The 22751-nt window shown below is 28.6% G+C and overlaps 1 protein-coding gene across 1 annotated transcript in view; it reads right to left on the reverse strand.

Moving 5' to 3' along the window:
* Positions 1-22751, reverse strand: part of LOC111683049 (E3 ubiquitin-protein ligase TRIM9) — a 182461-nt gene that overhangs the window by 8488 nt on the left and 151222 nt on the right. Inside the window, exons 2-6 of the mRNA XM_046947079.1 lie at positions 8766-8861; positions 5853-5984; positions 5660-5761; positions 4932-5091; positions 2684-3052 (exon numbers count right to left, since the gene is read on the reverse strand). Coding sequence (XP_046803035.1) covers positions 2684-3052; positions 4932-5091; positions 5660-5761; positions 5853-5984; positions 8766-8861 — 859 coding nt within the window. The remainder of the gene's footprint in view (positions 1-2683; positions 3053-4931; positions 5092-5659; positions 5762-5852; positions 5985-8765; positions 8862-22751) is intronic.

Genomic DNA, 22751 nt, shown 5'->3' on the forward strand with positions numbered 1-22751 from the left:
TTATGAAAAATAAAAAAATAACATAAAAATAGAAAAACCAATCCTTGTTGAAAGAAATAGGAAATTTAAAGAACATAAAGGAATAAGAATAACACCAAGTTTAAACAATGAACTTAAGAAACCATTAAATAATAGGAAACGGAACTTAGGTGTAATAATATCAAGAGAAACGAACAAAAATAAAAACTGTAACAACAACAACATTAACACAGCAGGATCCTTTTTGTTTTGAAATGTATGTGTTGTGTAAAAGCTAAGTTGTTGTTTTAACCTTCCGTGTAGCCAGTAGCAAGTTCGAAAATTTACAAGTTATAGAAATTACTAAAGTAACCGGAAACCGGAAAAACGTACACCAACCAACCTTTAGAGTTGCTGTTTTGTTTTTCATTTTTTTACCAAATAATAATTACTTTTTTATGGCGTAAATGTCATATAAAACAAATAAATTTTTATCTAGAATGAAGTGTGTTTATTTAGAAAAGTATTGGGAAGGAGTTGGGAGTACTGATATGAATAAAATGTGGTTGGTATAAATAAAAGTAACAATAAAAGTAATTCTCATATATTAACATAAAAGGTTAGTAATACAAAAGTTGTAATATGCAAATGAAAAAGAAAGAACAAATTACATTAAATAGAAAATAATAATTATTATAAATATTTCCTATTCTTTTAAAAGCTTTTTCTTATCAGAAAATTAGATTTTTATGGAGAATCCATATTTAAACTCGTCCAGTCTTGACTAGAAATAATTTCCAAATTATTTCTTAAATCGAGGAATCTATTCATTACTTTAAGTTTTTATTTTGGTCTATCTGGATTGACTCTGGTTGGTTCGACTCTCTTCGTCAAAATATCTTTGTACAAGAAAACAACTTTTTTTTTTGTAAAAAAGCTTTTCCTTTGACTGAAGTTTTTTCTTTAAGTTTTTAGAAAAGCTTTTTTTATAGTAAATATTTCAAATCATTATTTTGGACTTCATGACTCTCTTAGGCAATATAGCACCAGTTATATAAGAAAACAAAGTTTAGTGCAAAAGACTTTATAAAAGTGGAGTGTTTTTAAAAACTTTAATGTTAATGGAAAAAGCTTTTCTATTGCAAAAAGTTGGGTGAAAATACCTTTTAGATAAATAAAGCTTTTTGTACAAATAAGAACTCTTGTGAAAAAATATTAAAAAAAGTAACTTTTATGGTGAATTTAATCTTAACTTTTTAATAAAAAGCTTATTAGGTTAATTTTTAATAAATTTTGTTATAAAATAATCTTTCTAGGGTTCTTAGTTTCTTAAGCTTTTTAAAAGAAAATTGATTTTATTTTTGGTTTATTATCAAAAAGCTTTTCGGCTAAACAGTTTAGAAAGCTTTTATTTATAAGTTCTTGGAAAAATATAAATTAAAAAAGCTTTTTTAATAAATAGAAACAAATTTTTAAGTTCAATTTTTTAAAAATTTTTATATAAATAAGTTTTTCGGATTATTAAGCTTTAAAAGACAAAAACATTTTTAAGGAAAATATTTATATTTTTTTAGCAAAAAGTTTTTCAGTTTGAAGTTTTAAGAGCGTTTGTTTATAAATTATGGGAAAAAGCATAGAAAAGCTTTTTTAATAAAAAGAAAATGTTATTTTAAGGTTAATTTTGATGAAAATAAGCTTTAAGACAAACATTTTAATACATATAAATTTTATTAGCAAAAAGCTTCTCATGTAATTTAGTTTAAAAGTTTTAAAGCTTTTATTTATAAATTCTTAAAAAAAAGCATAAAAAGCTTTTCAGGTAAACTAGTTCAAAAGCTTTTATTTATAAATAAATGGAAAAAACATAAAAAGCTTTTTAGGTAAACTAGTTTAAAAGCTTTTATTTGTAAATTATTGGAAAACAACATAAAAAGCTCTTTTAATAAAATTTTTTGATAAAAACATAAGCAAAACTTTAGGCTTAACCTTTTAAAAAACCAATTCATAAATTATTAAAAAAACATATAAAGCTTTTCTGGTAAACTAGTTTAAAAGCTTTTATTTATAAATTATTAAAAAAAACATATAAAGCTCTTTTAATAAAATTTTTTGATATAAACATAAGTAAAAGTTTAGGATTAACTTTTTAAAAACCATTTTTCATTTTGATGGAAAAAAACTTTTCAGGTAAACAAGAACACACAGGTGGACGGATTTACAGACAGACGGACATAGCTTTATCGAGCGGCAATTGAAACTTTGAGATGGGTGTAGAACCAATATTTTTGGATGTTACAAACATCCGCATAACAGAGGAGTAGGGTATAAGTAATAAGCTTTAAAAATATGTAAAACCAACACCAAATTATGTTTAGTAACAAATAAAGTTAAGTGCAAATAAATAAAATAACAAAAAAACACGATTCAAACAAGGATATTAAATTGAACAGCAACTATAAACTTAAAGTAAAACGAGCACAAAAACCATGATAAACGATTAGACACAAAAAAATTATGAATGAGAACACACAAATTTTATGAAGATGAATGAGTTATTAAAACAAATTAAACATTTAACAAATAGTGAACGAACCAGAAACATAAAAACAAAATTATTGCATTTTGAGAAAAAGAAAACATAACGAAACAAAACAAATTTGTGAAAAAAATTTAGTGAGAAAATATATTTTTTTTGAAGAAAAAAAAATAAGAAAATAATGCATACATGATATTGATTCATCGTAGTTAATTAATTTTCTAAATGCATTCATTTTCAGGGATATTGATGTTGAGGAGGATGAAGATGATGATTTATTGGATTTGGTGGAGCGTAATGTTGAGGTTTTATTATTTTCATTGAAATTGTACGACAATAAGCTGGTTGGCATTGATGATGGTATTGATATTATTCCCGAATTAGCTGAAGAAGGTGGTGGTGTTGTTGTTGTTGTAGTTGTCATTGTTGTATTGTCTAATAATGAAGTATTGATGACTGTATTTGTGGATAGTATGGATGTGGTAAATGTTGTATTGCTGATTAAATGATCATCTAGCATCTCACCTGCTGGTAATCTTTCATCGCCATCTTTAGCAGCTATAAAAGCGGATTATGATTTTTATTTTGTTTATTATATAATACATAATTTGATGAAAATTGATTTGATTTAATGTTTGATGATGTAACAAATTTTGATTTCATTATTTAAGTTTGATTTTTTTTTAAAGCAGCATGTATTTGTTGTTAAAGAAAATGAAAATAAAGAGGTAGAAATATTGTGAATTTTTTTATTTATGTTATTTTAATGTTACATATACATACATATATAAATATAGTTAATTTAATTTTTTTTGGAAAAAATTGTGGTTGTTTTTCTTTTATAGAATTTTTTTACTTTTAGTTTTTGTTTTGTTTGGTGTACAAAGTAAAACAAATTTTCTAAACACTTTGTGGTTTTATAATTTATGGTCTTGATTAACACCATTTCCGGCTGAAGTTAAAAATTTGAAGAAAAATATCTGCTTAAAAATGTATATATTATGCGCCATAAGTTTTCTGCTGAAAATAATAATTTCGAATGAAAAGTGATTTATTTCTAGAACATTTTTGGTTATAGAGCTTTTTCAATGAACTTTTTTATTTGGAAGTTTAAAAAAGCTTATTTGCTAATCACAGCACACGTGATGGAAAAAGCTACTGATATCCATCCCTGATATTTGTTTCCTAAGTGCTGATGAAATATGCGATTCCTGATGAAAAGAAACCTATTTCTGATGAAATAGTAAAACTTCTTGGGAATAAAGCTTTTTCTAGTTAAAATTTAATTAAAACTTTTCTGAAAAAGCTTTTATTAGAATTTTGGGAAACATTTTTCTGATGAAAGAAGACGCTTTTAAAGAGAAAATATTTTTTCTGGGCTTCAGGTAAAAAGAAGCTTTTTGGCTAAAGAGGAGCTCTTCTGCTGAAGAAGTGCTGATAAAGTATACGATTCTAATGAAAAAAGCGTTTCTTATCGTAAATGGAAGCTTTTTTTGTTAATAAAACTTACAACAAGCATCTCTTTCCGATAAAAAGGAAGCTTTTCTTAGTAGAAGCTTTTCTTAATAAAGCTTTTAACTTTTTCTGGTCAAGGAGCATCATTTTTCGGTAAAAGGAAGCGTTTCTAAACTTTTTCTGGTCAAAGAGCATCTCTTTCGAGTAAAAGCAAGCTTTTCTTGGTAAAAGCTTTTTATGTTAATTAAGCTTTTACTTATGATAGAAGCTTCTAAAGAGTTTTAGATGAAATTAAAACTTTATATAGTAAATTTTTTGTATTTTTCTTTTCTTACAAAAACTTTTTGCTTTATAACTTTTTACACGGGAAATGGTGTTAATCGCTTTTAAATATTGCTGTTAAAAAATTGTGTTGATATTTATGTATGTATTCGAAAAAAAGAAAAAATCTTCTCACATTTCAACATAAATGTTTGTTACACAAAACAAACAATATTGAAATGATATTTTATTTTCGGTTTGTGTTGAAGAAAATAAAAAAAAAATAAAATCTAAATAGTAAAAGTGATTTGTCACAGCTGTGTGTAACATAAGCCAAAGTGGTTTTTAAGGCATCTTCCCAAATCACACACACACTTTAGATTAGTGTTAAAAAGGTATCACTCACATGTTGTAACTAACCAGTGACTAATTACAGAACATGATGAGATTTTAATGTTTAAACATAAATTTGAAAAAAAAAAAAATACTTTATATTATGGTTCTAGAACAGGGGAGTGTGTGTATCATTTGAAACCAAGATAAATGTTTAGTATTTAATATTTTTTACCTAACAAACCTACAAAATTTAGAAAAGTGTAAGTTAAAACTACTTTAGTGTTTGTGCAATATTACTTTAAAATTTTAATTAAAATTTATTACTTTCAATTTATTTCTATAATTAGGAGCTTCATTTAACATTTTCATTTATCTTTGTACTTACGTTTCATTTGTATAAAATTTAAATTATCAATCGCTCGTAAAACGGAAGCATCATCGAGGGTTAAATCGACTATGGGCGAAACTCGGGGTGCAGCATTTGTTACTTCCTGATGCCAAGTCATATCGGTGTTGGCTACGCGATTTATTAACATGGAACCAACCTGAAATTATATAATGTTATGTAAATTGTTAGGCTTTTAAAGCTTAATTGTATCTTAACTAATCTAAGCTTTAATTTTAAGTTTCTAGCTTTTACTTACATGGATTTGTATGTATGTAACACCTTTAAACATTAACAAAGCTTTTTAAAAAAGCTTTAAATTTAACTAAAATTTAAATTGTTTACTTTAAAAGCTTCAACTTCTAAACATTCCATGACCTCATGATTTAAAAAGCTTTAAATTTTTAATAATATGAAAAATTTCTTAAAAAGTTTAAAATTACAACATAGCTTTGACCTCTTGGCTAAAAAAGCTTAAAATTTTAACCAAGCTTTGACCCTATAAATTAAATACCTTTGAGTTTTAATCAAAAGTTCAAAAGTTTGAGACTGCAACTAAGCTTATGGATGTTAGTCAAACTTATTGAAAAGTTCTAAAATTTGAACTCTTAAAGCTTTGACTTTAAGCTGTCAAAGCTTTATAATTGTTGTTTTAGTAAACATTAAAATTTTTTCTTATTTTTTTAATAGTTTAGTAAAAAGTTTATAACTCTCATTTCCTTAATTACCTGTAAAAATGCAGCACTATCAGTCTCTTTTAATGCCTCAATACAAAATTGTATTAGACCCGTGGTTTGTTGTAATTTTCCAGTACAATTTGATTGTTGATCCTTTTGAAAAAAAAGAAAAATACAAAAAACATTTTTAATTAAATTAAAATAATTCAAAATCAATAGATCTTTTTTTTTTGTAAATATTTACCTTTAATATTCGTATTTTAGTATCTTTATCCATGCGTATTGCTTCTAATAAATATTCACGTCTATCATGTATGGCTTGTATTAGGGCTTCACATTGTGCGGCCACCAGTCTTTCAAATTCTATGCAGGATTCCTGTAAAAGAAATAACGTCACAAATGGTAGAAGAAAAAATACGTAAATGAAAATGGAAATCTAAAAATGTTTATCGAATAAAGCAACATAACAACATATATATACTCTACATTCTAAAGAATATGTCTACGAAGTTTTAGTTAAGATATCTTTGAATAATTGATATCAAATAATATAGTGACGGATGGACGGACGCCAAATCAAACAACGGACCCACATGGATTCAACTATATTGACAGACATTTACGAAGTTATTGAATACAAATTTGAATCAAATTAAAAACCTCATGACACACCTATACATATGTACATTATACATATGTATGTGTATCTTACCGATCTTACAGCTTTGGTGAAGTGTAAATAAAATTTAATTAAAAATATTGCTTCTTTCAGTTCACAGATTTTTTTATTTTGTTCTTTAAGAAAACGGAAATCTAACAAATCTTTATACTTTCCAGAAAAAAACATGGCGCCGTTTCTTTCAGATTTTTAATTTTATTCTTTTTTTAACTACAGGTAAATCAAAAGTAATTGTTGTAAGTTTATTAAAAAGAAAATGCAAAAAAAAAACTTAAAATACTTAAAGCAAATGTCTGGTCGGTAAAAGGTAATGCGAGACAAAAAACCCCATAAAGACTTTTTGCAAACAATTTGAGTTGTTCTTCTCATTTTGTGTACTTTTAACTTTAGTTGGAGAAATGTTTTCTATTGCTTTTTATGAAATAAAATGAAATAGAAGTAAAAAAGTAAAATTTAAGGTTACAAATTAAACGCTGGATATTTTTAACTTTTAAACTTAATTACAAGAGTTTGAAACTGTAAACTTAAAGCTCGATAAAGCTTTAAACTTTAGTTCCTTTTAATATTCCTTAAATAGGTAACACAGATTTATACACGTATTTTATCTAATTAAAAGCTTTATATACATATGTAGCTTTAAAGCTTGTCTGTATAACATAGAAATTACCACCACAAAAAGCTCACCTATTATAAGTCTCGCCACAAATTGATGAAATTAAACTTAATTAGTTTGACGTGTTTGAAACTCTAAACTTAAAGCTCTGTAAAGCTTTAAAGCTTTTTTCATGTCTAACTAATATTTATTAATAAAAAATAGGATAAAAGCTCTATATACATATGTAGCTTTTAAGCTTATCTGTACAACAAAGGTTTTACTATTAACACTTATATATATTAAACGATTATTCCATAAGAAGCTTTTCTATTATAAGTCTCGTCCAAGTAATGACGTTAGAAATTGTCGTGTTTAAAAGCAAAGCATTCTTGAAAATCGGCTGTTTACTTTTTGCCTTTTTACTCTCATTTCATCTGCATGATTTTTCTCTCAACTGGTTAAATAGTAGTCTTTATTGCTAATAAAGCTTTAAGCTCAAGCCTTTACCGCATGTCTAATGGTTCCACCGAGACCTTACAATAATAAATTCCATCACATTTTCAAGATATTTTCTTTCCAAGATTACAAAATTTGTGTAATGATTGCATAGGCGTGCGACATTCAAATCGTCAAAAAAACGTTGATCTTGTCGATTTCAGTAAATCATTGAATAAGACATGAATGAGAGCTCCTACTATCCATTTATCTAAAATCAAATCATGCTTAGCTGTTCGAAAGAGAGTCAAAGCATCCACTAATGTTTTACCACCAGGTTGGATCGTATTTATATTTTCTTTCGAATGTTCTCTTTCGAAACGAGAGTGAAGAGAGCCATCACTCTTGTGTCAAATTTGTAAGGCAAAGTGCCAAAAATAGACACTGTAACTGGAATCACAAGTAATCTGGTGGACACTTTAATAACAAATTTAAGTAAAAATTTTCATTGCCGTGCATTGTCAACTGTGGACCAGCATTCTGACTGTCACTTTGTAATCTATAGAGTGGCAGTTGAGTTACTGGTAGAACTAGCACATGTTAAAAAAGCTAGTAACCTGGGTAGCCCTTAGTGGTACATGAAATAGGCATTTCGGGAAAGTTTTTAAACATTTATGAGATCAGTCCATGTTTTCTCCAAGTAATCCTTAAATGTCTTTCAACGCTTCTAAACATGTTTATCATGAAACAATTGGGTAAGCCTTCAATCCAGATAAGGCCCGGCTTAATATAAAATAAATTTTATGTTATGTGATACTCAGAACTATGTGGTCGTATATAGCTATGTCTATTTACTTGGCATTTCATTTCTTAAGTGTCATTAAAATTAGATGTTTTCACAAGAAAAATACACACTCTAGTAGAAGAAAAGAGAAATATAAAACAAACAACTGTTTTTCTTAATTTTATGACTCAAAATACACTCTCGAGACTTAAACATTTACTTAATTAAAAAATTATAATTTAAAACTGTTTTACTTGAGAACGTTTCTTATTTATTTAGTTTTAACTTCAAGCTTTTGCAAACACAAAATTAATGATGAAAAATTTTAACTGAAACAATTAAAAAGTTTGTTTTGAGTGAAAAAACATTTGTTTGAGCAATGTTTTCAAAAAAATGCCTAAAGGATTAGGTTTTACTTTTTTGCTTTAGTTTTTCTGTTTAAAAAGACTTTGAGTAAAAAAATTAAAAAAGAAATATATATATATATATATATATATATATATATATATATATATATATATATATATATATATTATATATATATATATATTATATATATATATATATATATATATATATATATATATATATAATATATATATATATATATATATATTATATATATATATTATATATATATATATAATAAGAAAGTAAAACTTACCGTCACTTTATCACTCATGCCCTTTAGCCGTTGTATAAATTCTGTTGTTGAACGTGCCTTCTCTGACAATTGTTGCAGATTGTGTGAAAGTTCCGTCTGCAAAAGAAAATAAAAAAAGAATAAATATTAAAACTACAATAAGAATATAATGTACATTTTAAAAGATTAAAAGATATTTATAGAAATAAATATAAATTAAAGAAAGAAAAAAAAAACATAATGTCAGTTATAGTGACAAATTGCTTTAACAAATTCAAATAAAAAGAAAGTGTTTTCTTTTGTGATTTCTTTTTATGAAGTGTTAAAATAATGCTTTAAAACAGATTTTTTATTATTATTTGTTAGTATAATTTTTTTCTTGTATCCTTTTTGCAAATTTCCTTCCTTCCTGTTCAGTTTTTTTTTTGTTTTTTTAGTTATATGAGTCATGGGTTTCATGTTATTTTTGCGCCTCAACAAATTATAAAAAAAGTAACCACAAAAGCCCGGAGTCATAACAATAATGTTCTCTTTTGCTATTTTGTTCCTTTTCTTTTTTGAACAGCAGCAAATATTTTGAATAGGAACAATAAAAGGCGTGAAATGGAAACTTTGTTTTTTGTCTTTTTTTCGATGCGAACACAATTGTTGACAAATTAAACGAAAAAATAGCAAACGAATGAATTGTTGCCGGAAACTATAAAAATAAAGCGAATTTTAATGAAAATTCTAAAAGTTGTCATGTTAAATAAATGGACAAGATTTTACAAAAAGTTTTTTGTTAAATAGAATATGATCTCAGAACTTTGGGACACACATAACCTGTTATAAATAGATGAAGATCCCATAATATTAACAGCTTTCGTATGAAATCATTCCGAAACTCTTCATAAAGTGATGAGATTATAGGTGTCTGACAGGTATGTGCCGGTCCGGACCTTAATTATCTTTTAAAGTTTCCTTAATGTCTACACAGAGAATCTTTTGTTTCAACAACTACGTATTAATTGCATTGAATTGCTTTTCTACTAATGTGAAGGACACCACAACAAACCAACCTACATCCAAATATATGAACAGGATCCACAAAAAAACAAAAATACACAACTCAATGAAGCCAACAGACTCCCAAACATACGAAAAAAATACACAACGTAATAGAACCAAATACATCCACACACACATGTACACGGGATATCGCGAGTTGTTGTTGACTTTTTTCATGAATTGGGATCTCGCCGATATCTGGGGTCCTGTAAAAACTGATTTCAACAGACAAACATACGGACGGACCTTACCTGATCGACTCCGCTATCTATAAAGATCCAGAACATATATACTTTATATAGTCGGAAATTATATTATAAAAATTACAAACGGAATGACAAACCCATACCCTTCTCTCGAAGGTGTAGGGTACAACAAGTTTTCGAGTACAACCACTTCTTTTTAATATAATTCTGGACACGATTTGTCTACTAGTGCACAGCTACTCAAATCTAGATGCAGCACTACGAAACGTAACGCTGCCGGTGCAAACATTAGGTTTAAAATTAACGAGTTGTACCCTGGACTTATTTAAAACTGGTTCCAGAGAAATAGAGAATGCCACTCAATTATGCATCAATTCAGGGAACGGATGATCGGGTGAAGATATCGTTAACACAATTTTGTAATTTCTAAACCCAGAGAACATTTCTAAATTATGCCGCAGAATTTCTAGGATTTTAGATACCGTTTCCTCAAATATAGTTGTCTTTGAGCTGTTGAAACGGCCCAAACATGGCATTCTGTCAAACTTCAGAATACAACGTCTCAAAACCCAGATGTGATGAAGAAAATATGATTCAGATTTAGGCTCAAATATTTAGAAATTTATAAACTGACTTCCGGGTTTCGAAATTTGTTAATATTTTCTATAAATGTCATAGAATAGAACCTGCACGGAGGAAGAGGACGGCTATTCTATGCCGAAGTATGTTCTTTGCAGGAAGGGTGGCAGCCAATGGATAATATAAAAAAGAGAGAAACAAATAAAGTTTTAGTCTGCAATCAAATGAGGACAATAGTTTGGAAACCCACAAAAATTTCGTTGAGCTCCTATGCTCCTATGCAGGAACGACAGGAACTTATTATATATTATCAAATGAGTGTGAGTTTGCGCACCAGAGAAAGCAAGAGCAAATGCTAATGAGTGAGCTTTGTGCCGATAGTGGTTTTTAATCGATTTTTAAATTTGTTAGATAATTTTCACATAAAGATACGTGGTTTTCACTAACTTAAACACATTAAGCTAAAATATTTAAAATATTTTCCAAACAAATTTTAATGTTTAATTAACATTTTAATATTCAAAACAATTTTATTAAAATAATCACATCTCAGTGTTTAAAAAAATTTATCGATATTAAATAAAGAAAAATTCATAAACTTAATTAAAGAAATGTCTTAAACAAAAACACAATTCACTAACTAAAAATTAGATTTAAATAAACTCTTCCTCTATTGTTTCCTTTTTAATGGTTTTTTGCAAATTTTTCATTAAAATAAATTTTGTTTTTAAACAAAATAAAATAAAAGAAATCATTGTCTAAAACATACACCATTCAAAAGTTTTCTAAAATAATATTTTAAATTAATTCAGCAGCCGTAAGAACAGAGGTACAATCGAGCGACCTTATGGTCTCAAACCTTAATAAATGGGTATTAAAAAGCAGGCTTTAAATAAAAACAGGAAAATTTACAACATTGAACATGACAGGAAATGTTCTAAATACTACAGCAAAAATACTCACCATCAGACAACATTTGCCAGAAAGTGAGAGAACAGGTATGGAAAGTTAAGGGCACTAAAATCTAAAATGAATGAAACTAAACTTTGATTTTTAAAGATAGACCCCGATAACTCGAGATTCTTGATTAATTGAGAAGCGAAAATGCTTGCAGTTCCAGAAATTTTGTTTTTAAATATTTCCAAAAGCAATAAAACCTTTCAAATTTCCAACTCTGCTAAAGCAGAAACAGGAACGAAATAGACATTCGTACTTAGACAACATATTTCTCTTACAAACATCCTCATTAATATAAGTATGTATGTGGCAGCAAGCATATGTATGTTTGTGTGTTTGTATGTGTGGCAACAAATGCTGCGGGCCAAAAACATTATTATTGTAATTAAACAATTCATGTTGTTAGCAACACTTTTCTTCTCCATCTAGTCTACTTAATGCCACATACTCTCATCTATTGCGCTCTTTTACTCTTAAACAGAATTGTCTATGTCCCATTAAGGACAAAACAAACGCCCTCTTAAATACTTAGCAGTTTTAGAAAGAGTCCTGGTATCCTTTTTCAAACGTTGGCTGGCGACGTTAATTATGTGAGCAATCGCTTCCTAGCATTTAGTTTATTTGAATTTCTAAAACTAAAGAGAATTTCAATCATTACTTTAGTGATCTTAAGTGATCAATAATAATAATAATAATAATAATCACTTTAATTTTCTTGTACTCTTTAATCCTTTAGAAGGAATATTTTGCATAATCAGTGAAAGTAAATTAAAATTTCGAACACCTCGAATTACAGGGAATTACTTATAACCATACCTAGACTAAGGATTTATTTTCATACAAAACACACATACATACACATATATGTATTTGTTCTTCACAAAATTCAAGTACAAGGTTAGATAAAGGAAAGTATGTACAGAAGGATGGTTGGTTGTTGCACTTGAGGCTGTTTAAATTGATGTTGTTGCTATCATCTACATATTTTCCTAATGTTAGTCCTGTTGTTTGTTTATTTGTATATGTATGTGTTTGTTACCACCCCGTATTGTCCTGAACAACAAACAAATGAGGCAGCCGCATCAACATTGCCAGCAATAACAGTGTTAGCAACAACATAATTTAAATGGACATAAACTGTTTTCAAGCAATATATTGTATGAATACACAAGAAAGCTTCCATAACCCCACGAAAGTTTTAATATGACATTAAAAGCGGAGGCAGTCAACAACATTAAGGGGTGATGTTGACGGACAAGATTGAGTTTGGCATAATGTTAGAATAATGGTAATTGAAAAATAGCATTTCTCTAATAATAAGCATTGCTTAAGGATGTAAATCCTTAGAAAAACATGCTGTTTAGCTAATGACTACAACAAAGACTTAACATGGGTTGTGGTAATCTTGTTCCTTACGATTACCAAATGGGGTGGTGTTTTGAAATTAAAGAAATAAATTACAATATTTTGTAACCATTCAAAAAATAAATAAAAAGCGAGCTGATTATATTGCCAAAAAGATAATTCTGAATTTTAAGTTCAGTTATAGTTAAGTTTTAGTTCAGTTCTAGTTTAGTTCTAGTTCAGTTCTAGTTCAGTTCTAGTTCAGTTCTAGTTCAGTTCTAGTTCAGTTTTAGTTCAGTTCTAGTTCAGTTCTAGTTCAGTTCTAGTTCAGTTCTAGTTCAGTTCTAGTTCAGTTCTAGTTCAGTTTTAGTTCTGTTCTAGTTCAGTTCTAGTTCAGTTCTAGTTCAGTTCTAGTTCAAGTTCTAGTTCAGTTCTAAATTTTTTTTAAATAAAAAGAAATCAATTTTTTAAATCGCTATTAAACCTTTCAATATCTTGCAAATCAATACAGCTGGTCAAAATAAATAATAATCAGTTTTTAATATACATATGACTTTATAATTGAGTTACGAAACCGTTGTTTTACGCTGTCTGTCTTAAATGTCAATTTAACATACACTTTCCTTCTCAGTTAAAAATGACATTTTCTATTTTATTTTCCATGCACTTGCATTGGCAGCTAGTCACGTTTAATTTTACACATGTCTCATGTCATTGTATGAAAAACTGTCTAAGAAGTCAAGTGACAAGACGCTTTCAGTCAGAACAATTGCTGTTGACAGCGGTAGTAGTGTAAGAGTATCGAACGTGTTATGTGCCTCAAATGCATTATAAATTTATTGATATCACATTTGCACTAGTAAAGTAATAAGTTTTATTTTCACTAGCTATGAAACTAGTATATTTTAAACAGTAATACACAATTGGAAAAATGTCTTCTAAGATTCCTATATTTATTTTAATAACTTTAATAATACTTGGAATTTTAATCAGTATAACAAAAAGCAGTTTTTAATTTTAAATGCCTTGTATGTAAGTTTAAAAAGTTTTAAGCTTGTTTTTCTTTATTAAAAGGATTATCCGTTCGTAATTACTTTTGTGAAATATATTTATAAGTTCTTTGCATTGTTTTCAATTACTTCTTACTAAATAAACATAATTAAATTTAAAACTTTATAATATCTCTTACATATTCCCTTAATGTTTACCGCTTTCGCAAACAGAAGCCAGAAAAGAAATACGAAATTCTGCAGAAATTGTAACCGCTTAATTTAACTTTGCAATTAAGAAATTAACTCGACAAAGAAATAATGTTGTGGAAGTAGCAATAGCAACCAACAACACCCCAGCTACAGCAGCAGCGACACTTTGATGACTATAAATTAGTTTCATTCATACCGTTAAAAGTGTTATCGTCTTTCTCTCTATCTTCCTGCTCATTTATTTTATGGATTGTTGATGTCTTCTACAGCTACTGCTGCAACAATTGCTGATGAAAATTATAGCATCATTATAAACTATGACAATATCTCTTCATCAGCAAGAGAAAAAAGAATGTTGCAAGAAAAAAAAAATGCATTTACTAGTTTTATGACTACGACTTCTGCAAAAATTTGCAAAACTAAAAAAACTTTAAACAAATTAAAACAATATGCAACATAAAAAGTTTTTATATCTTTAACAGTTTTGTTTGTGCCACCAAAAAAACAATAAAAACTAAATGCTAACCTTCAAAATTGTTAATGTGCTGCGTCAGTGGAAGAATCTGCTCGCTTAGGCAGCTCCAGAAGACAAACTTAAACAAACTAGACTTGTTGCAAATGAAAACTTTTATTTAGGCTTTATGAAGCAAATGTCATGTAAGCATCTTTGCTGTTGAACGTATGCATGTGTTGCAAATTTTACCCAATTGACCAAATCATAAAAACTAGATGATGGTGCCTCCGCGACTGCAAATCACATTCTAAATAATTGTGTATGCATTCAATAGAATGGTCAACTGGGTTTTGTATTTGTGTGCAAGTGCTTTAACGTTTCTCCATATGCATAGAAACTGGTGCCATTGTGTCTGCGATTATTATCTTATTATACCCATGAAACTTTGCATTTTATTCCAACATTTATGCAAACATTTATTTCTATGCAACTACATACAGGCATAGATGTTGTTGAAGAACTTCTAAGATTTATCTGCGAAAAACCTTAAGTGAGAGTGTTGTATAAAGTTCCTTGTGGCATTTGTACGTGTGTGTTAGGTTTTTTTCTTACACTAATGAAAATAAAAGCAAAAGTTTATTTATTTTCTAGTTTTCTTTGTTGATTTTAAATTAAATATGTATTCGGAAAATGATTAAGTTTTTTAGGTATGTATCTCTAAAGTAAATACATATTTTGCAATCTTGTAGAAATTATCGAGGTAGACAGAAAATTGAATGGCAAAACAAGCAAAACAAGAACCTTATATAATGACAAACTAAACCACAATCAATTTATTGATCAGTAGTTCAGTTATCCGTATAACTAGAACTAAATTAAAACTGATCTAGAACTGAACTAGAACTAAACTAGAACTAAACTAGAACTGAACTAGAACTGAACTAGAACTGAACTAGAACTGAACTAGAACTGAACTAGAACTGAAATAGAACTGCTCCGCGACTGCAAATCACATTCTAAATAATTGTGTATGCATTCAATAGAATGGTCAACTGGGTTTTGTATTTGTGTGCAAGTGCTTTAACGTTTCTCCATATGCATAGAAACTGGTGCCATTGTGTCTGCGATTATTATCTTATTATACCCATGAAACTTTGCATTTTATTCCAACATTTATGCAAACATTTATTTCTATGCAACTACATACAGGCATAGATGTTGTTGAAGAACTTCTAAGATTTATCTGCGAAAAACCTTAAGTGAGAGTGTTGTATAAAGTTCCTTGTGGCATTTGTACGTGTGTGTTAGGTTTTTTTCTTACACTAATGAAAATAAAAGCAAAAGTTTATTTATTTTCTAGTTTTCTTTGTTGATTTTAAATTAAATATGTATTCGGAAAATGATTAAGTTTTTTAGGTATGTATCTCTAAAGTAAATACATATTTTGCAATCTTGTAGAAATTATCGAGGTAGACAGAAAATTGAATGGCAAAACAAGCAAAACAAGAACCTTATATAATGACAAACTAAACCACAATCAATTTATTGATCAGTAGTTCAGTTATCCGTATAACTAGAACTAAATTAAAACTGATCTAGAACTGAACTAGAACTAAACTAGAACTAAACTAGAACTGAACTAGAACTGAACTAGAACTGAACTAGAACTGAACTAGAACTGAACTAGAACTGAAATAGAACTGAACTAGAACTGAACTAGAACTGAACTAGAACTGAACTAGAACTGAACTAGAACTGAACTAGAACTGAACTAGAACTGAACTAGAACTGAACTAGAACTGAACTAGAACTGAACTAGAACTGAACTAGAACTGAACTAGAACTGAACTAGAACTGAACTAGAACTGAACTAGAACTGAACCAGAACTGAACTAGAACTGAACTAGAACTGAACTAGAACTGAACTAGAACTGAACTAGAACTGAACTAGAACTGAACTAGAACTGAACTAGAACTGAACTAGAACTGAACTAGAACTGAACTAGAACTGAACTAGAACTGAACTAGAACTGAACTAGAACTGAACTAGAACTGAACTAGAACTGAACTAGAACTGAACTAGAACTGAACTAGAACTGAACTAGAACTGAACTAGAACTGAACTAGAACTGAACTAGAACTGAACTAGAACTGAACTAGAACTGAACTAGAACTGAACTAGAACTGAACTAGAACTGAACTAGAACTGAACTAGAACTGAACTAGAACTGAACTAGAACTGAACTAGAACTGAACTAGAACTGAACTAGAACTGAACTAGAACTGAACTAGAACTGAACTAGAACTGAACTAGAACTGAACTAGAACTGAACTAGAACTGAACTAGAACTGAACTAGAACTGAACTAGAACTGAACTAGAACTGAACTAGAACTGAACTAGAACTGAACTAGAACTAGAACTGAACTAGAACTGAACTAGAACTGAACTAGAACTGAACTAGAACTAGAACTGAACTAGAACTGAACTAGAACTGAACTAGAACTAGAACTGAACTAGAACTGAACTAGAACTGAACTAGAACTGAACTAGAACTGAACTAGAACTGAACTAGAACTGAATGGAACTAGAAATGAACTAGTTCTCAACTATGTAGAACTGGCCTAATATTAATTTATAATTTCCCAAAAAGTTATAGTTATTGAATTATATATTACTGCATTTTATCTAGGATTTATTTGTTTAATTTTTATTTTAAATCCCATAAAAATATGTTTTTAATGTTACATTAATTAACCAGTAAAACTCCTCTGAAATATTTGTGTTTTTTGTTCCATTTAAGGAAAAAAATAACAAACTTTAAATGAGCAAAATATGTTTTAAATACCAAAAAGGCCGAACCATGTACTATAAAGCTTAAACAAAATTATAGCTGTTGAAATTTAATCCCTTAAGGGATGTCCTTTATGAGCTTAGCACTCACAGATGGATGGACGGACCGACAGACGTGGCAAACAAATAAAACTGGAAAGCGAATTGTAAAATTTTTTTAAATGTATTTTAAGACATTTATCAAAATTGTGGATTTCTATTTTTCACAAATTGTATTCATTAGAATATTTTGTGAATATATGTATGACTGGCAGCAGCAGGAGTGGTTGTTGGCTGGTGATTTTAATGCTGAGCGTCTGTTTTGAATTGATAAGGCAAAAAGTTAAAGTAAGCGAAATTATTTTTTTGTGAATTAATTTTTTTTTCCATTTGGGTTATTTGTTGTTTGTCATGAATAATTGTTTGAATGAGTAAATGAATGAATAAAAGGGTATATAAATCTTTTTTTTTTTTCAAATAACAAAGCCAAAAGAAAACTGAGAAAAAAATGCCACAAAACAAACACCCTTAACAAAAACAACAAAAAAAGGCCAATATAAAATAATTTTAAGAAAAAATATACTTTTTTTTATAAATATTAGAAATAATAATATTTTAACAACAACATATTTTCACAATTACTTAAAGAAATTAGCTTTAAAAATAGTACTTGTGAACATCAAAAACCTATAAAGACAAAATGCTCCTTCATACTTTAAGTACTTTATTGTGTCATTTTATTTTTAGCCAGACACATAAACCATTTCGTTTGTTTGTCTATTTGTTTCGAAAGAGAAAAATAAAAACCTCAAGAATACATTATATAAGGCAATAAATTACAGCAACAAACAAAAATGAAGAAAATATAAAAGTTGCAAATCTCTATACATATATTCATGCCACAAAAAGAAAACTGTTACTTAAAACAGCATATGCATGCGTAAGATGATAAATATGATGATGTTGGAGAAGAAATCTTTTGTCTTTTTTTATATTTTATATTGCAAAATTTAACAACAATGTCTGCTCATACATCTTTTTTGTGTTATTTTCTTGCAACATGGCAAAAGTTGTTAAAAACAATACACATAAACAACAAACAACTTTAAGTAGTTGAATAAGTTTATTATATTGTTGAAAATGTAATCATAATTTTCTTTACTTTTATTCTTGTAAAACAAAACAACAGTATTAAAAGAAAGTTGCAATAAAATGTAATGTAATGAATGAACAGGAAGAGAAGTAGAAAAATAAACAAAAATATCAGTAAAATATCCTGGGCATACGTGAATTTTGTGGAAGGGTCACACGTTATTTAGTTGAAGTTGAAAACATGGAGAAACATACATTTTAAACTAAACTAACACTGAGCTAGAACTGAACTAGAACTGAACTAGATCTGAAGTACAACTGAACTAGAACTGAACTAGAACTGAACTAGAACTGAACTAGAACTGAACTAGAACTGAACTAGAACTGAACTAGAACTGAACTAGAACTGAACTAGAACTGAACTAGAACTGAACTAGAACTGAACTAGAACTGCACTAGAACTGAACTAGAACTGATCTAGAACTGATCTAGAACTGATCCAGAACTGAACTAGAACTAAACTAGAACTGAACTGAACTGGAACTGAACAAGAACTGAACTAGAACTGAACTAAAACTGAACTAGAACTGAACTAGAACTGAACTAGAACTGAACTAGAACTGAACTAGAACTGAACTAGAACTGAACTAGAACTGAACTAGAACTGAACTAGAACTGAACTAGAACTGAACTAGAACTGAACTAGAACTGAACTAGAACTGAACTAGAACTGAACTAGAACTGAACTAGAACTGAACTAGAACTGAACTAGAACTGAACTAGAACTGAACTAGAACTGAACTAGAACTGAACTAGAACTGAACTAGAACTATAACTAAGTTAAACTTGAACTAGAACTCATAAAATAATATATTGATACTATATTGAAAAAGTGTTAACTCACTTAATAAATAGGCTGATTTAGCACTTTTTGTCTATAGCGTCTCAATATAATTATATTCTGTAGGAAATACTGATGCAAAGAACGACCATGGCAAACTTACTCCATCCACCACAACATTTGTTAAATGTCTGCCAAAGAAAGAAAAAAACATTTAACATTTCATACGTGATGTCTTCGTTTTCAGACTAACAACAAAAAAGCCAATAGGTGCCAGGGTAATTTTAGCCATATACTCAAACTCTTAAACATTTGCACAAGACAAACAGCAGACAACCAAATAACCATTTAACAACATGTTTAGACAACACCACCTAACCACCTGTTCTTAATGAAAGGAAAAACATAACTACAACTTAATAAAGAAAGAAAAAATCAATAAAAATTTTATAATAAAAAAATAAATTGTTTATATGAAATGTGTTGAAAAATAAAAAAAAAAATAAATGGAAACTTGGAAATATACAGACATTAGTCTTTTCTAAACATATGGTGATTTTATGAAGAAAAACAATAATTTTAACATTTATAATATTTGCTCGTTTGCTGTATTTGCAAAAAAAATATATGTATATTTTTATTATTAGAATTTTAACAACAAATAAATGTTCAATTCACAATCGATGTCGTATGTCATAAAAAAATTGTTGTATGTCATAAAAAAATTTCCACATACAATTTTTGAGACAAAAACAAATCAATAGTAAACAAGTAAGAATGCTATATTCGGCTGTGCCGAAACTGATTTCAACAGACAGACAGACGGACATGGCTTAATCGACTCCGCTATCTATAAGGATCCAGAATATTTATATACTATATAGAGTTAGAAAATTATATTATTTAAATTATAAACGGAATAATAAACTTATATATTCCCTTCTCACGAATTATAAAAATACGACATACTACGATACAACCATACAACATTGATTGTGAATTGGACAATTTTTTTAATTTTCTGTCAGAGGCATAGGGTCTCGAAAAAATTTTTATGTGTCGTATTATTTTGCTTTCAATATAGCAACAATCTTTTTGTATAAATGTATATACTCTGCTCTGTCTAGTTAAGTCTAGTTTTAAACCCTTGCAACTGTGTTAAATTTATAAAGACTTTTGAGCGAGTGTTTTATATATGTTTCATATCCTTTAATACCAATGGACCAAAAAACTTTAAACAAGAAACTTCAACACTTGTTGACTCACTTTAAATATTTCTTAATATTATTTTTCTTTTTTCTCATGAATCACAGTTTGAGTCATTTTTCATATTTATTTATATGTCCATTTAAAAGTTATAAATACAATATTATATATTTATTTGACATTTAGAAGCAACAAAAAAAGTTTAATAATTTAAACTTTAACAAAAGGAGACACATTTTATATAAACTTGTAACATTTTTAAATCAAATACAAAAAAAAAAAAAAAATGGTCCGTCAACCGAAATTTGACTCCTGCAAAAAAGGTAAAATTGTAACATTTACCTATGTAGAAAAACTATATGCCCCCCATTACCTTTATTTTTTATGATAAGTGTCATTTACACATAAAAAGTAGGTAAACATAATATCGACACTGAAATAACAAAAAAATGGAAAACCTAAATGTACAACAACGCCATTTCAAGTGATATAAATAAATAGGAGTTTTGTTAACATTTTAAAAAATTTTATTTTACAAACAAATACCACACAGATACTTGGTAATACTAATCGGGCCAACAACTTGCAAACTGCAGTTTTAAACTATCTAACCACTTGTAAACACTTTTAATATTTAAATCACATTCTAGTTTTTCTGTGTCAATTTATCATATTATGTTTGTATGTTTATGTATATATAAAAATGTCATTTTCAAAAGGAAAAACAAAAACAAATTAAAATGATTTGTTTTATTTGCAACACACTCTAAATACATACAATAATAATTGCAGTAATATGAGATGCATTTTAAAATGATCTCAAACACGTGAAGTGTAGTCGTTCGTCACTGCCAGCACTTATTTGCAGAAATATGATCATTTTGTACAATAATATAAAAAAATGAAAAAAAAAACATTGTTATAATAATAAAATAGTTAGTAGTAACATGGAATTGTTGTCATTGAAAGTCCAACCGAATAACATATATGTAGGCTGTTAGGCTGTGGTTGTTACGAGTTTTGTTCTTTTTTGTCATATTCAAAGTTTCAAATTTAGTTTTCATATCAGAGATTGTACTGGTGACCATATTTATTTATTTGTTTACCATTAGAAGTGGTTTCAAATAACATACAATTGAAAAACAAAACACACACATATAATTGTATATTCTAATGGGGTTAACATAGTAATTAAACAAAATTTAAGTTTACCTATATACAGATTTGTATAGAGCCCCAGCAGTCGGGCGGGAAAGTTTCTTACTACATGAATACTTAACTTACAACTTAGAGTTATCCCTAGTTAGCCGATTACTCTTCAGACTTCACTGTATAGATTACAAAGCGACAGTCAAAATACTATTCTCATGTAGTCAATGCAATATTAATGAATATGTTTCTTTAAGTTTGTTGTTTAGATTTCCAATCCCTAGATTACATGGGGACGAAGTCAAGGGAGCAAAAGAAAGTAACAATTGGTTTTACTCTTGATTACAGAGAGGTACACTGCAAAGACTACTATCTTCAGTATCGTTTTTTAAGAGTACGTTCCTGACGATAGACGATTACAGCAAAATTTGATACAATGACTATTTGTCGAATTGCTGGATCGAGAAATATTTTGCCTCCACTTTACTTAGCTGTTTATAAAAAGTACATTCATGACGAAAGTCGAATTAAAGGGACACTATAGGGATGACCGTTCTTATTCTAGTTTACGAAGAGTATGTTCGTGAAAAAAGGCAATTAGAGCTAAGTAGGATGCATTGAATCTCTTCTTCACTTATCAGTTTACAAAGAGTAAATTCGTGACGAAAAAAAAAAATAGAAAGATCCTAAGGGACGATTGTCTTCACTATCGACTGTTCTTATTATCGTTTACGAAGAGTACGTTCATGATGAAAGACAATTAGAGCTAACTAGGAAGCTCTTTGACTCTTTGTCGAACTGTTTTGGCTCCACTTCACTAAGTGGTTAAAAAAGAGTAGATTCGCCTCTCGCCTATCTATACACTCGTTTACAAAGAGCACGTTCACGACAGGATGTATTGACTGTTTGTGGAACTGCTGGGTCGAGGAATGTTTTACCTTCTCTTCACAAAATAGTTTACAAAGAGTACATTCGTGACGAAAGACGAATTAGAGCGACACTAAAGAGACGACTGTCTTCACTCTCTATTCAGAAGAGTATGGTACGAAAGACGATTAAAGTTAACTACCAATAACCATATTTAAATAACTATGGTTTT

Source organism: Lucilia cuprina, chromosome 2 (assembly GCF_022045245.1).
Source record: "Lucilia cuprina isolate Lc7/37 chromosome 2, ASM2204524v1, whole genome shotgun sequence".
Taxonomy (NCBI): Eukaryota; Metazoa; Arthropoda; class Insecta; order Diptera; family Calliphoridae; genus Lucilia; species Lucilia cuprina.